Below are 17,200 nucleotides of genomic sequence, written 5' to 3'. Positions count from 1 at the left end.
AAGGACAACTACAAACATCGAAGCTTAAAGAAAAGCGTTTGATAGCAAGTCAACTGAAGTTAAGACAAATTCGAGACGCCTCGCTCAAGACACAGGGGACATCAAATTCAAGACAACTTCGCCGAAAGGAACGTCGCCAGAGACGCCTTCAATGTCAGGTATCAAGACTGTGCCTACGAATGAACCACCTGAGACAGAACCACAGAAAACCACGAAGGAGGCCAGAAGCTATAACGCAAGAACACCGAAATCGCCCTATCAGCCTCGCTCATCGCACACGCAAACTGGAAGCAAAGTGTCTGTGCCAGCCACGAAACAGAATCCGACTAGTGCGGTATCCGGCCATCTACTGCAAGGGCTCTCAACCTTATTCTTTCCTCCCAAGAGCCGTGTCATCATCAGTGTCCACGCGCCGGGCACGCTTATGTCATCCAATGTGGAACAGAGCTGTGTTTAATATCACCGGACTGCTGGACTCTGAAAGTTTTAGTGGTTTTACGGAACTCCCTTGTGACATGAAATTAACTGCACACTTTGAGATTCTTCGCTTGACAGCTTCTCTTCGTTCATTTCTTTGTTCTTAATTGTAACTCGCGCATTCTTTCGGGGGAAGGGGGAATCGTGTGACACATGAACCCATGGTAGGAGAAGTCGACGATGAAGAAGTGCGCGTGCGATGGAATAAAAGTATGGCGTCTGAGCTACGGCACGTCTCTCATTCATAGCGTCACATGCACGTTAAAGAACACCGGATGGTCAAAATTTCCGGAGTCTTCCACTGCGCCGTGCTTCGTACTCATATCATGGTTTTCGCACGTAAAACCCCACTTATTATTATTATCATCGGCAAATGGTGATATAGCTTATTGCTTCTTTACATTGGTTAAATACTTTATCAAGCTATCCTGAGAGTCACTCCTTGGACCACTAAAGGGTTTTACCAGGGCCTAGCAATATTTGATGCTGTGCTTGACGTCTAGTTCATGTATGATTTAACCACAATTCGTTTTCATTATGGCGACGCATTAGTACCTTGATTTACCTAGAGCGAGGGGTTTTATGGTTAATAATCAATTACCTATCGGAAATCGGTGCAGTCGAAAAGCTTTAGTGATTCACTATTTCATAAAGAAAAGCCTAAACTTACCGAACATCCCACTTGTAAATATTAGTATCAGGTTCAGTTGCGCATTTCATATTTGTTTACGTTCTTTCTTTTTTTTTTTAAATCCTTTCTCTCTCTTCTGGAATCTTAAAACCATTCTCCATCCCTATACAGAGCATCATACACCAGCGGTTATACACGTTGCGGCAAAAATCTGCGTTTTCTAAGAAATAGTCTCTCTCTCTCTCTCTCTCTCTCTCGCTGTCTGCGAGAAAAATGGGCACATTGCGTTGTCATTATTTTCTTGGGCCGATGTTTTTATGTTGAGTGTTTTTCTTTTTTTGCTTAAGGGGCCCCTAAGTCACCTAGGGGTTGGTATTTAGTTGTGGTGTTGCAGTTGAGCTCGAGTCTTCAACAAACCCGTAGCCGTGAGATTTTTCGAAACGGTACCGTAATGGCGGAGTTACACGCATTTGCTGATCCAAAGAGGCCCTCTCTCGTTTCGCTCTTTCCTTCGCTACGCTCCGTTCATGGGCTCGTCTCTCCTCCTGGCCGAGCGCTCCTCCTCGCCCTGCGAGGAGGAAGAACGACAAGCGAGCGTACCTGCGAGCAGACAAACAGGTTCTATTTGTGGATCACATAACCAAGCGTGAATGGTGACGTCACGGCGAACGCTGGGAATTACTGAAAGGCTCGGAGAGCAGAAGGGTTTGTTTCTTAGAATTCATGGCGCGCGCGCGGCTCGTAGAGCTGCAGTGTCTGGCATGGTTAATCGCGACAGCATTCTGAACCATAGCCTCCTCTATATGTCTGAACTCGACGCGCGCGTTTACTTGAAATGTTAAAAAATTATCGGAGGCGGATTAGGAGCCTTTACACAAGCGCTTTTCCGCATTTCAGCTCTGCACTGCGCGGCCAGCCGCGGCCATGTCGACTGCCTGGAGACGCTGGTCTCTCTTTGTGGCGCCGACGTGGACGCGGCGGACAGCAACGGATGCTCGGCGCTCTTCTACGCTGTCACTCTGGGCCACGCCGACTGCACGCAGTTGCTGCTCAAGTACGGCGCCGCACCCAATCGTCAAGACCACAAGGGCAGGACGTGAGTTGTCATATAGCGCACACGTCGTAGCGCAGAGCATGGTGCACAAAGCCAGAGTTTAGCTAGGATTTTTATTGGCAATGGCAACGAACGACGCCCTTCCTTCTCTTCCAAGCATGTCCGGTCGAGCATTTTCTTCGAGTTTCCGAATATACATAAGGAAACGGGTGGTTCTGGTTCATTTGAAGAGTTATATTGGATACATGTGATGTCGGAGCATAACTTAAGATAAGGCTAATTTTTCTGGCAGGATAATCAATAAACAATAATTGATTAAGTTCATTGAAAGGCCGGGTGGAATAAACTTCATTGAAATCAAATGGGAGTGGAAATGGGGGAGACTAAGCAGCTGGGATTGTTGCGGCACCTGGCGGAACAGACCTCAACTACACGTTTTTTTTTTTTTTTGCGTGTCCTCTGAGATCAGCTTCAGTAGCGCGCGACACATAAAGATTTGGCTCAAGGGGCACACGAACGCCGATGAGCAAATGTCACTACCAGACACTTAAGTTAAGGATAAAGATCATCTCCAGAACCTCTTCCTCTCAGATCCCAGCGGGATGCCGCGGCAGTGGTCGTGCCTTGGTGCCCAGAAGTCTTCAATTTATTTCACTTTCAAGCTATAGTATGATTTTATATGTCTATACACGCACAAGAAACATGCATAACACAGGCATCCTGGGACTACGCCCCTGGCTTTGATGCTCATCAAACATGTTAGGCCACAACGCCACTTTATTGTATTTTTGTCTCTCGCTAGACGTGTACATTAAACGCAGAGTACGGTGGTTCCGTGTTTCCTATGTGCCCTGGAAAGAAGATACTGAGCAAAAGCTGCGTGATATCGCGCCAGTGAACATAGTTAGCCGTGCTACTGTGTCCATCAAAGCGTGCCTCGCAGATATCAAGTCATCGTGTCCTGCCGTGTCTTGCTCGCAGACCCGCGCACTGTGGTGCGGCCAAAGGCCAGATGGAGACGCTCAAGATACTCTGGCAACATGGTGCCAACCTGTATATGCGTAACCAGCGTGGCGACCTGCCTCTCCACGAAGCCGTGCAGTCGGGCCGGAAAGGTGCGTGAATACCGATGTGACGAAAACCTTGTGTTCAAGAAAAGGCGACGTCACTGATGGGAAACTGTCACTTTTCTGTATCTTCTTCCTTCTTTGGTGGTTACGCGTCTTTTTTGTATTGCAGTAATCATTTACCAACTAGCCCGGCAACAAGTATTACTATGATGGGAAATGACGAGTCGGTTTATACAAATAAATATGTGTAAAATATCAACTTTTTCCTTCTATGGAGACTTCTCCTCACACACTTCTCGTTTTGCCTGCCATGAGCCTGCGGACCTTAACAAGAGCCGCTAGTAGTCTCAATTAGGACTTTGAAGTTAGGTGGGGTGAGCAATATTAACATCTTTGCAAGCGCAAAATGGAATCAGCTCGCAAAGGACAGTGTTAATTAAAGATCATTAGAAGAGGCCTTCGTCCAGCGGCGGAAATATATAGAATATAGAGGTGATGACCATTGTGGTGATGTGCTTTATCGACTTCAGAGCGTGTTGTCCCAAATTCTGTGGACAATAACCCACATTTGTTAGGCAGAGGGTCGGCACGCATCCCACTGATACATTCCACAGATACCGATACACATTGGCCATAGACGTGCGCAGAGGGGGGGTGGGGGCCGCCCCCCCCCCCCCTAGTCACCTAAGAAGAGGGGGCGCAAAGCCTGCCCCATACATTGACCTAATAGGGAGGCGGCACCGCTATGAACCTTCGACCCCCCCCCCCCTGAAGGGGAACCCTGCGCAAGCCTATGACATTGGCCACGTTCACATTTTTTGTACATATTATATATTTCCTGTCCACAGATTGTCTAGATAACTTTTTTTCCTCTTGGTAATAGATGCTCTCCTGGGACGCAAATAAGGTGTCATTTGCACTGATTTGTCTTTAGTAGTACAGCTATCGAGCTACTACGACGGACCTACGAGATATTAGAGTTTATGTAAAGTCAAGACGTGCGGAAAAAACCTCCTTAGTACGTCGCGTTGACGGACTGAACATCACAAAGTAACCTAGTTATGGGGTGGTTTGAAGAACAACTCGATGATTTATTCAAGTGATTGTCGCACTTTAAGAATTATAGCGTATGGTTCATCTTCTAAAAGTGAGCAGATATTATCCTGACGATGTGGCTGGTGGCTTTGGTGTAACGCAGATCTCGTACAGTGGCTCCTGGAGCTGCAGCCGTCGGCAGTCAATTCACCGAATAACAATGGCCGCTGCGCTCTGCACGTTGCCGCCATGGCTAACAGCGTCGAGATGTGCAAAGTGCTCATGGACCGAGGCGCCGAGGTCAACCCGGTCATGCGCAACTCGAAGGTGAGCGGTATACTATATACAGGCGTTTATATCCCTTTATAGCACGAACTTGAGACCGTGCATCGTGTAGGAGCACTTCCTTCGCGAAGGCTTCAGCCAGTGGCCGGTGTCGTTTAGAGAAGCGTTGAGAAGCGTAAGTTGGGCACTGTCGGTGGCAGTGATTACGAGCACAAGCGCCGTGAACAAATTTAAAGACTCAGCACATGAGGTGGGAATGCTCGCAGGCTTGCTAAAATGGTGTGCCTCGGTGTTCCCAATTTCAACCCCCCCCTCCCCACCCCTAATTTCTGAGTAGAACAAGGGGCCTATGGAAAAAATACAAACTTAGCACGCAAAACCGCGGCGCGCTTGTCAGTCACCTGTGTAGGATAGTCATGCAAGCTGGATTCCTTGTAAACCGTAAGTGCATTATCTGCCGTAAGTGCATTATTTCAAGAACTAAAGGTTTGTTGTTGCGACCTAAAATGTGACCTTTGACCAAGCAGTGATGCCAGAATCCCATATATGTGAAACAGCTCTTCCCCAACCTTCAAGCAAAGAAAGTGTTTTGCAGCATTTATTTAAACTTTTGACAAAGTCTTCCACTCACTATAGCTTCGTTTCTTTATTGCCTTCTGGCGCCAGCGCGCAGGATAGTAAAGTGGATATTAAAGCGATACCGTTAAAAAACTCGTTTCGCAGAAATTCCGGTGTCGGCGTCGGTGCCGGCGTCAGTGGTTGTGAGCGAAAAATCATCATCTTGTCCGTGACCGAAAAACTTGGAGGACGCTTGAGCTTCACCTTGAAGAGTAGAATGCAACAACGTAATCGCGCCCCTTGAGCATCGCCTTCTCAATTGCTAGCCTAGCTTCGGTTCTCGGTGCATGCCTCAGCCGCGCCGTAAGGCAACGACCGACTGTGTGCGTTACATTGGCCGTTTCAAAGTATTCTTACGCCATAATTGTTCCTTTTGCGAATCAGCGAAGGACCCACTGCGCGTCCGTAAGGCACCACGCGAACATACCCAGCTGTTAACTTTGTTGATGCTTTTGCTGCTGATGATGAATAAATATGTCTGAGCGCGTTGTAATGGGTGGGCCTCTGAAACACCCAGTCATCGCGCAATAAACATGTTTTGACTCCTGCCGTGATTTTTCGCTTCTCCCACGCAATATTACATGCGTTAAGGAGACTCCTTCCACTACATGACATTTATATATATTGTTATTGTTCCGGAGGCTTTTGAAGAATTAGCGCGGCTCTGTGGTAGGACAATTGCTTCCCACGCAGGCGGCCTGGGTTCAATTTTCACTCGAACCTGAGTATTTTTATTATTTATTTTATTTGCACCTTTAATAATAATATCTGGGGCTTAACGTCCCAAAACCACGATATGATTATGAGAGACGCCGTAGTGGAGGGCTCCGGAAATTTCGACCACCTGGGGTTCTTTAACGTGCACATATAACTGGGTACACGGGCCTCAAACATTTTCGCCTCCATCGAAAATGCAGCCGCCGCGGCCGGGATTCGATCCCGCGACGTTCGGGTCAGCAGTCGAGCGCCATAACCACTAGGCCACCGTGGCGGGGCTATTTGCATCTTTCTTGATTTTTCGGTCACGGACAAGATGAGGATTTTTCGATCATAACCGAGGACGCCGTCACGGACGCCGACACCGGAATTTCTGCAAAACGAGCGCTTTAACGCTATCACGTTAAAATCCAGAAAGATGCAAGTAAAATAAATTACCAAAAATTCTTAGGTTCGCGTGAGAAACGAACCCAGGCCGTCCGCGTGACAAGCAGATGTTCTACCACAGAGCAATGCTATTGCTTGCAACTGCTTCGGAAGAAACACTATATGAATGTCATGTAGTAGAAGGAGTCTCCTTAACGAATGTAATATTGCGTGGCAGAAGCGTAGAATCGCACCTGCAGGCGTCAAAACATGTGGATAGCGCAACGAGCGGCTGTTTTAAAGGCGCACGCATTACCAATCACTCAGACATATTTAATCATCATCAGCTGCAAACCATCGACAAAGCAAGCAGCTGCGTTGGTTCGCGTGTTGCCTTAGACACGTAGTGGGCCTTCGCTGATACGCAAAAGGAATAATTATGGCCTAGTGGACATTAAGAACTGTACTTGCAGTAGGTATTCTATGATAGATTGAAACGGCCAATGTTACGCACACAGTCGTTCGTTTCCTTACAGCATGGTTGAGTCGTGCACCGAGAACGGAAGCCAGGCTAGCAGTTCAGAAGGCGATGCACACGGGGCCCGATTAAGCTGTCGCGTTTTACTCTCGAAGGCGAAGCTGAAGCACCCTGCAAGTTTTCGCTTTCCTGCGAACCTCGAGACCTTCCACAGCTTATTTGTATCTTTCATTTCTGTAGCCCCGTCCCTTTGCATTTAGGGATGGTCGATTAAAATTTTTAATCGATTAATCGTTAATCGATTTAGCCTTTAATCGATTAATTGCTTTCGGTGGAATGTTTTATTCGATTAATTGATTAATCGACATTTTTTATCGGTGTTTTAAAACCGATATATCTTTGTTTGAAAGGCATCGTTCGTGTTCGATATGGACCCAAATCTTTTTATCATACGCGCTGACGATCGAAAATTCCCACTTTCGAAAGTGTCGACGACGGGCCCCTTGTGTACAGTGTACGAAAATTCCCACTTTCGCACACTGGACACAAGGGGCCCGTCGTCTTTGGTTGATGTCGCGGATTCAAGCATCTGTGGCCATCATCCTTGGACTATTTGCCAGCAGGTCGTATTTTTTCGAAGCCTGCCTACTCGAGCTCATCGAAACCGGAGGCGCGTTCGGGGACCACACTGGTTGGAAAGTCGCAGCTGAAACATGCAGTGTGGCGGAGGGTGAGGAAACCCCGAGAAAAGTAAAAGAGAGACGAGGAGGAACAGGAATTAAATAAGACGCTCGCTCTCGTGAGCACGGCATCTTTTCTCGGTTTGTCGGTTAGATATTGTGAAAGCCCTACATAATACTATAATTGCGGACTGACGTGATCTTTTCCTTGAGGTCACCCATGCAGAGATTACACAGAAACACACTGGTCTCAAACAGACCATCGGTACAGGCAACTGCGGCAAATAGAGTGACATGAGTTTCTGCCTCCTGGCTAGAATAAACAGCTGCTGCGCCAGTATGCTGCACAGGTTTCATCTGATCGTTGCTTTAACACGGCGCCACTCGCACCTTTGCAATCGTGCCTACAGCCTGAACTGTGAGCTCTATCTCATGTTTCAGACATTACAACATAAATTTCGCGACGGTCCTTTCTTGTCACAGCAGAAGAAGGGGGCCTCTAGCTGAAAGCTGTATTTCTCCCTAAATATGCGACCATACAGTATTACTAAGTGCTACAAGGTCACTTCTTCAATAGTAAGCCACTGGACGCTAGACGTTCGGTAAACCGACGCGTAAAGTTGCGGATTACATAAAGGGTCTGTAAGCCCCATTTCACACTTCGCGAGTGCGCATTCCTGCGCTACATTTTCTTTCAACTAATGGCAGCAACTTTCGTGCTTCAAGTGGAGACGAGGTCATAGTTGCACGTGCTGGCGTTTGTCTATTTTGCGTGTTCGTGTCAAGAGAGCCGAGTCTACACTTTCCGCGTCCCTGCGCAAGCAAACCGCGCTTGAACACTCTGAAGAAGTGGTTAGCTGCCATTAATTGGGCTAACTGCATCGCAGGAAAGCTAGCTGAATAATTATGAAAATGGTATTCGCAATGCCCATAGACTGTCGCGCCGCCAAGCGGAATTCAGGAGCGTCCTCTCGAGGAGGGTTAGTAGACGACAAAATGGCAGCACTACGCAGTCGCTCCCTTGTTCGGCTGTGCTAACCTCAGTGTTAACGCGTTGGCAATGAAGGAACACTACGACTTGGCATGTTCCCTGCATCAGTGAACAAACTGGGCCCTCCGTGACACGAGAAATATGATTCGTTCTTGCGAGGCGCGAAGTTTTCGTGAAAATACGTGGCAACTCGCGCTTTCAATGCTAGCCCTAGCGTACGCATACTATCAGCTTCGCGAGGCTTTCTGTAGCCACGTAGGTTAGGTAAATTTTATCGTCTGACATATTCAGTTGAAGCTCGCCCTGTATTACTTGTATATAGCATTGGTCAGTGTTTCTTGTAATGCACGAATCCCATAACACTGTACGCGGGAGTTCGCGCCGGCTCGCAATGTGCTCTTGCAAAACTGAGCGATCTCAAGTTGTCGATACATTAAAATGTGCCTCTATCCTTTGTCAGCAAAGCGCTGTTACTAATCGTGCGAGCGACGTGTCAATCATTCGAGGACGCGTCTGCTCCCCGCCTTTCGTTACTTTCGTGGAGCGAACGCTTTCCACGCCGTCCTTCGCCAGTGTGTTGGTTCCATAGCCAGCGCTGCGCCGCTTGTTTTTGTACGTTTGTTGATAGGTGGCAGCACACTGTAAGCGATTTGCTCGTTGACCGATCTGAGAGCGGAATGTCCGCGCCCAGACATCTCTGTAATTGCAAACGTGGTTACAGTGTAACGTGGTGACGCGGATTGGTCGAAGTTGTTCGGCGGAGGAAATTCTTCAGATTGCTTTCAGCAGTGATGTTGAAAGAAACCATCTTGACGACGAGGATTTTTCACTGGACGTAGAAGACTGTGAAGGCACCGAGAGTGACAGCGACGGTGAACGATCAGCTGCTAACTCACGAGGAGCGAGTTGCACTTCACGTCCCCTCGTTCGTTAATGTTCTTTCACGCTCGTAAGTCACTTTGATTGTATTTAATATATAATATCCTTGAGCGAGATCAAAATAAAAGCATAGTTCCTCTTGTGCATTGCATGTATCAATTATTGTGGATATTATGGAGCGCCGTATGCCGCCAACACGCTCGAGCTCGACCAGAGAAGCGAAATGGTTAGAGCGATGGAACGTGCAGTCACGGCCACAATCCACGCCTCTCGGCTAACTTCTTCGACGTTGCGAAAAGGATACGTGTGCATTCTTTTCGATATTTGTGTTTCGATCGTGCTGATCGAGCCTGCAACCTGCGAGTGAAGTGAATTGCACACGGCTAGAGTCTCAGCATGGCTGTGACACAAGCGCTACTGAATGGGAAGTTAAATGCTTGTGTTCCGTTGAAGACGTAACTCCGCGTTCCCGACTGCACAAGTAATGACGACGGCGTATTATGTTTGCAAACCATCACCACGTTAAACGTGCGGTTCCGTGCACCAGCGATGGCGCTACTCGCTGGCGGCCTACTACTGCGGCAAATCCGTAAGGCAGGCTCGGTACAACGTATCTATAAACGTTGGCTCGGTACGTACTACCTCGGAGTGCCGTTCTGCTCATACGTCAATTTTAGTTCATGCAGTTTTATGTAACACGCACAGGATTTCGCAAAGCATCGTTATGCACGGTAACGGAGCTGAAATATAACCTTTCACACAGCAGCAAATATTTAGGTGGCGAGTACTTAGCACTTTCCATGGTTTGGGAAAGTATTTTAGTCTCATATTCAATTCAGCACAGCTCATGACTTCATCCGGTGAAAGTGGCACGGGCGTACGTCCGCACGTACTATCTGTTCCTATGCTAACAAACGGGTTGACCCTCCTCCTGGCGCCATCTTGAAAAGCACGGCGCGCCACCTATAGTTCGTGGGCATTGCGAATAAACCCTATAAGACGGTCAGTTGGGCTAGTTGGTATACAGCGTAATAAAAGATGGTTACTAGCGTCCTTGTCTTCTTTACGCTAGCAAACGTGTCTTAATATGTATATACGGATTACCTAGTCCTCTCCCCATCATCGTACTTCATCACTCTTTTTCCCCCGTTGCGCTTTCCCCGGTGCAGAGTAGCAGGCAGGGGCGTACGAGCGCAGGCCACCCTCTCTGCCTCATAATACATTTTCTCTCTCTGTTTCATTGGTAAACAATATTTTATTTGCTAAAGAGTAAAACAGAACGGCACTAAGAATCAGTGAGTAAGTGAGTAAATAAGCAGCGCATATTACAATGCCGGACTTACACAAGAAACGAGTAAAATCTGAGGGTTGAATAACATACAAAGAAAGTTGCAATTGACACTACAGGCGACGAAAACTACTCGTTTATCAAATGTAAGGAGAGATGCGTTTATGCGGCAACACGATGAAACAGCGCGGCGAAAAACGAACACGAACAAAATAAGCAACAAGACGATGCGCTGGCACGTGTGAAATTTACAGAAAAGAATAAACTTCTGTGTTGAAAGTTGGCGAATCGCCGTGCTGCTAACTTTCTCAACAGTCCCCTTTTGTTTTGTTTCATGGGTCTTGCTGCTCCGAACCACATGCATTTTTCTACTGAGCGAAGAAATGTCAGTTGCCCGAGATGCTCGGGCGACAACCGACACCTCCTTTGGGTCGCCACACATCCAGCATGCGAAAAAAGGCGCTCGGATGCTACTGACGTAGCAGGAATTGGCAAATACTCCATTGCAACCTCAAACACATGATCTAGGCCAGTTCGCATGCTGTGCCAAGTCTCAAGTGAATTGGTGCGGCGATCGACTACAGGGTTACTATAGTATGTCTTGAACTGAGAAGGCATTTGGTTCATCGGATCGTCCTCCAGTGCAACTGGTGCAACGCAGTTGCGTAGAAGTGCGCGTAGTGCGAGCAGCAGTAGACTAGACTGTGAGCCGGAGAGAGGCGGGTAAGTTCATTTCTGCCTCGATGGGGTGAAGCCGCCTCCTGCCCGGGCCAAGGGCGTCCGCAGAACTTTTTCCAGGGGGGGTGCATCAGCAGAGGGTGGGGGAGGGGGAGGGGGGCATACAGCATACGTAGCTTTTGTTTCATTGCTGTGACACGACCGGCAAGATTAGTCCATAGCAGTATGTAACGTGCAAAGTTGGCTGGTAATCCTGAGTGATGTTTCACGCGGATATGCGGGACTGGAGCGTGCTAATCAAGCTGTGTAGCTTACTGCTACTGCATAGAAAACTATTATCCGAAATTCCAAGGGGGGGCAGCTGCCCCCCCTTGCACCCCCCTCCGGACGCCCATGGCCCGGGCTTGAAGTATTGGGGAGTGCTTGGAGTGGGACGCCGTACGCGACGGAGATCAGAGCGACATCATATCTTTCTCTATGGGGTATGGCCGCCGCCGTCTCCGGGCTCGTTCTGCTAGCGCAGGAATATGCGCTGTAGTGAAATCAGTGAGAGAGAGATGATGTGCACGGCATTTGCGTCATGCGCTCCGGCCAAGGGGCGAGGTTGGGGGGCGGGATTGGGGGGGGGGGTGCTGCAATCGATTAATCGTATAGTTTTAATCGATTAACTCGATTAATCGAGCGACAGAAATCGATGACGATTAATCGATTAATTGCGGACCTTTAATAGATTAATCGACTAATCGTTCATCGATTTCACCATACCTATTTGCATTTGCGACGCGTGGGTTCAAACACGTCGATTGCGTCTGCTTATATCCTTTGCAAGATATGCTGATCTTACAGTCATACGCGACACAAAAGTGGACAGATGATTGAAACGCTTATTAGCTTCGACGTTCTTCGCTTTTGATACGCCAGGCTCATTCCGTGATAAGACACAATGAACTCGGGTTTTTACTCGACAGGAGGGACACTGACGCATGCGCAGTTGTCCAAGACATGACATCTGTAATTTGTCGCCACAGGTGACATCGCGAATTTGCTTGACGTTCTGCGTGCCTCTCTCTTTTTTATTCCAACTCTTTGTTCAACTTCAGGGCCAGCTGCTGACGCCGTTGGACGCGTCCCTCCAGCGTGGCAATCGCGGCTGCGCCAAGTACCTGCGCCTGCACGGCGCCCTGCCCTTCTGCAAGATGACCGACAGGCACGATATCGACCGATGGCTGGAGCACAGGTGCGGCTGGTAAAGGCATAATAATCGAGCTAGTTGTTATAGCATGTGTTAATATAATAAAGGTCACGGCGAGGCTTAGCGCGTGGGAAACTAGACGCAGAGAAGAAACACAGCGCAGGCGCTCTTCTCTCTGTCCAGTTTTGCACGCTATAAGCCTCGCCACGAATCTATACCAGCTCGCCTAGTTCACTTAAATTCAGTTAATCAAGGTCGTTTCTATTACGGTGTTTTTGTAAAAGTTACCTTCCGCCTCGTTGATAGATAATAAAAAGCTTAATCTTTTGCAAAGCTTTCGAAAGAGAAGTGAACTCAACGTCTTGTCGAAATTGTCCCGTTTAGGAACCCGTATAGAATAAATGTCGTCGAAATTGCCATATTAGGAGTTTTAATAACGATAATAATACTACCATATAGGGTCTTACGTGTCAAAACTACGACATGATTGTGAGGCACGCTGTACTGGAGGCGCCGAAAATTCTGGCTATCTGGTACTCTTTAACATACACTGACATCGCGCAGTACACGGGCCTCTAGCATTTCGCTGCCGTCGAAGCGTGGCCGCCGCGGCCGGAATGGAATTCGCGGCGTTTGTGTCAGCAGCCGATTAGGGGAGTACGGCAATACCGCATCGTCGTGGTCGGCACGTAGCTATCTTATTCCGCAAGACCTGCATTAGCCGCTCTCATCACCTCGTCACGTGTTACCGCGTGCATCGAGCGCCTCGCGCCGCTAAAACGCTACCAGTAGCGTAGCCAGACATTTTTTTTTTTCAAGGTGGGTTCAACCGTACTTTATGTATGTTCGTGCGTGCGTTTGCATGTGTGCGTGTATATACACACTTGCAAAGTTGAAATATATCGGGGCGGTTTTGAACCGCCACGCCCACACCCTGGCTGCGCCGGTGTCTGGTGCATTTCGCACGGCACAATGACGTAGCGCCAACCCTACGCTATCACCGGCCAAGTTAAAATATCATACGTTATCTCCAATAAGCGAGCGCTATCTTTAAAGTTTAATCTAACTCTAGAGCAGGCAAAAGAAACCTCTTTATTGCAACTGTTTGGAACAGTTGAACAGCTTCGGCGCACGACGGCCGCATGCATATATATATATATATATATATATATATATATATATATATATATATATATTTCAAAACAAAGTTCTGAAGGTCCGGTGCACATGTGGTCTAGAAATGAAGGAGCACACTTACGAAAATTGCATGTTGCAATGAGTAAAAACATGTGGTTTTTGTGTGTTCCTTCGTTTCCTAGAATGTGTGTGTGTGTGTGTGTGTGTGTGTGTGTGTGTGTGTGTGTGTGTGTGTGTGTGTGTGTGTGTGTGTGTGTGTGTGTGTGTGTGTGTGTGTGTGTGTGTGTGTGTGTGTGTGTGTGTGTGTGTGTGTGTGTGTGTGTGTGTGTGTGGTAAAGGTAACATGTGACGGCATCGCTAAGTCTCGCGGAGGGGAGCGCCCACAGAGCCACTTAAGATTTTCGCCTTAATGGAATGGTTGAGTATTCAGAGTGCTATCTACACCACCATCGGTGAGCGGCAAGCCATGCCATACACGCATCTAGTGCACGGCTTAACATGTAATTCGCGACAGATTCAAAGTTCAAAGTTGCTCCTCGCGCCACACCCCCCCCCCCCCCCCCGCTCGCGTCTTCGAGTCTTTTTTCATGCTCGTTAAAGATGGGTGGGGCGTTTCCTGTCTGCTTCAACGGCAGGCCTCTCGAGCGGGGTGATGTTATCGCATGCACCCTTTGAGCGGCGGAAACGGGACGGCTCGTTTGATCTCTGCTTCGGCTGCGTTCGTCGCCCCCGCTCGCGCGCTTTTAGCCGCGGTAGAACATACGTTGTGCGGGGTTTTTTTATCAATTTGGACTTCATACCGGAAGGACATGACGGCGATGGCGACGGCAGAAACCCGTCGAGACTATAATTGCTATATATAATTGCTATCGCAATAAAATGGCTTTGGTAATTAATATTGCCTCTTCGAATTTTGTCTACTGTATTGATTTTTATCTCTCCTTTTTGTGCGCCGTTTTGCCTCTTTCTTCTTTCTTTCTCAAGCTTCTACATAAACATTCCAGGCTCAACTACCGTCATAGCCAGGGGGGGCGGGGTCGAAACTCCCGAATTTGTTTAATTTTCCATGTGTGTACGCACACGTACAAACGCACGCACGAACATACATAAAGGGTGGTTGAACACTCCAATCTCCACCCCCCCCCCCCCCCGCTGACGAAAAATTTCAGGCTACGACCCTGGTTCGCAGATCACGCTGTGTGTGTGTGTGTGTGTGTGTGTGTGTGTGTGTGTGTGTGTGTGTGTGTGTGTGTGTGTGTGTGTGTGTGTGTGTGTGTGTCAATACCTGGCAAAGCTTTATCAGATGAAGCGGTACCAACTAGCCCCCGTAGTAGCCTTACTAGCACCTCCTGCTTTATTAGAAAAGGTGTCTTGGTATATTCATGGCACATTATTTTCATTATAATGCTCTATGTATGCTTTCTATTTAAAGTCGAGCCTTTGCGTGAATTATGGTAATGTTATGTTAGCAATGTTAATGCGACATACCTTCCGCTTGTGCGTTGTGACTTCAAGCTTTCCAATAGTATCTTGAATTGTGAATGTATGCAGTGCGTTTCTGTACACCTCAACGCGATACCCTAGAATAATAGTGTTTCTTTTTATGCATAAGAGTCACTGTGTGTGAACGTCTGTTAATTGGCTATGGTTTGCTGACCACTGTGTGGTTGTCAGTGTGGGGGCCTGCGGTCTTGTCAAACGGTCAGGATAGCTTTTTCTGCAAGCCTCCATCATCATGTATTTGCGTGTTGTAAGTGAATTTATATTATTATTATTATTATTATTATTATTATTATTATTATTATTATTATTGTTATTATTATTATTATTATTATTATTATTATTATTATTCACAAAGAGACACAAACGCCTTGCATGCGTTGTATTCGTGCAGCTTCAGCATCAACAAGCTGCACAAGACCGAGCAGCTGTGCGACTCCGAGGCACCGCCGGCGGCCTCGGCATTGGCGCCCGACGAGATGCACCTGCTCGACGCCAAGCACGTGCAGACGCTGGAGTCATCGGTGCAGACCGACTCCGGCTACTTCGAGTCGCGGCGCCAGTACGGGACGTCCGGGAAGCCGGGCGGTGACGTCGAAGAGACGGTGACCAAACAGGGTACCTTCATCGAAGGTGGACGCACGCTCAAGCAGGCCATCATCACCAACGTGTACGTGAGGACTTCCGGGGGTGCGAGGGTACATCAACCCAAGCGGAAACGGGCTGGAGGTGCGTCTTTCTTTCTCTCTCTCTCACGTTGCGTTCACGACTGGCGGTCTCCTGTGGGCTTCTTCTTCAGTTGGATCTTGATTGAGACACAATCAACGACTCTTCTGTGTTTACATAGTATACGTCTGTGTTTTTGACTGTAGATATTGTTTGTGTGTATATGTGATGGCTGTATATGCAACAGTCATCACCCGTCGAATGGAGTAGCAAGCCAGGCGATAGACTAGGCAAACAACTCCCGAGGTTACCATTAAAAAATTGCCATCTTATCTATCTATAGTCGTGGTCGTTGCTGTATGTCGAAACGCCTTTAGTCAAGCAGGTTCGCACCAATGTGAAACATCCTATATATAGTGATGGAAAATATTGTTGAACACGGAATGTCGCTGGAGCCAACGTTTTGACTGGTCATCGTCAAGGTAGCAACGGCCTTCTTTAGCAGCGTGTTTAGGTACGCTTTGCTCACTCTCACCCAACCTCATAGGTGGAGGAAGAGAAGATAAAGCGCGTGCGCAAAGGAGAAAAAGGGGAGGAAAAGGGCTATTGAGATAAGTTGGCTTGCCAAATGGCGATCGCTGCTTTATGATAACGGAGAAACAAAACACAAACAAATGCGGAGGACTTACCTAGCAACTTCAAGGCAACAGCCGCCTACCTAACAGTAGGAAGTCGCTGCCTTGAAGAAGACAAGACTAGTCAATCAATCGAGAAACATAATGGTGCATGCAGACGACAGGCCAAACCGCTCTTTTTGCCCGCGGCCTCGCCGTCACGTGACCCTCCACTTCCGGCTGAGGGAGTCCGTAGCTGGGCAGCTGGGCCGCGGATCGGGAGGGCCAACAATGCCGAAAACATTTTCACGAACCGTCCGTCCCCCTCCTCGCCTGCGGGCCTCGTGCTCGGATGGGTGGGGTGTCAACAAGACGGGCTTTTTCCCTTTTTTTTCGGTAGCCGAGTGCACCGGCGGCTCTTCGAACATGCGGTCTGTCTTTCAAGATGCGCGCGCAGCATCGTTTGCAGTTGGAACTGCAATCGGTCCGGGCTTTATTCCTCCCGTTTCAGACTGAGCGTGTGTATGGCGCAAGCGGACGGGCCACTCGCGTTTTTACTGTCACGTGACTCAGCCGCCCGCGGTTCGGTCCGTCGTCTGGATACACCATAAAACGAGTATTGAGGTGTCTGGAAATGCATCGAATATAGTTTAATTACCGCTACCTTAAATAGACACTTTCGGTTTCGATATCGAGGGGGTGGCTTCCTAGTGACGTTTCATAGCAGTGTGACGTCATGGGGATACAGAAATTCGCGAAGCACTAGCGGCAAAGCTGTCATCTGTTCGTGGTGCACGTAAACAACGATGAGTGAATTGTCGTCCAGTGATCCTGACAGTGATTT

At 48.1% G+C, this 17,200-nt stretch overlaps 1 protein-coding gene across 1 annotated transcript in view; it reads left to right on the top strand.

Moving 5' to 3' along the window:
* The window catches only part of LOC119375409 (uncharacterized), an 87,599-nt gene that overhangs the window by 45,809 nt on the left and 24,590 nt on the right, over positions 1-17,200 (top strand). Inside the window, exons 5-9 of the mRNA XM_049411259.1 lie at positions 2,006-2,204; positions 3,144-3,277; positions 4,431-4,594; positions 12,348-12,484; positions 15,471-15,805. Of these exons, the coding sequence (XP_049267216.1) occupies positions 2,006-2,204; positions 3,144-3,277; positions 4,431-4,594; positions 12,348-12,484; positions 15,471-15,805 (969 nt within the window). The remainder of the gene's footprint in view (positions 1-2,005; positions 2,205-3,143; positions 3,278-4,430; positions 4,595-12,347; positions 12,485-15,470; positions 15,806-17,200) is intronic.

The sequence above is a fragment of the Rhipicephalus sanguineus genome, chromosome 11, assembly GCF_013339695.2.
Source record: "Rhipicephalus sanguineus isolate Rsan-2018 chromosome 11, BIME_Rsan_1.4, whole genome shotgun sequence".
Taxonomy (NCBI): Eukaryota; Metazoa; Arthropoda; class Arachnida; order Ixodida; family Ixodidae; genus Rhipicephalus; species Rhipicephalus sanguineus.
The sequence above is the reverse complement of the archived record's forward strand: the minus strand, read 5'-3'. Positions and strand labels throughout refer to the sequence as shown.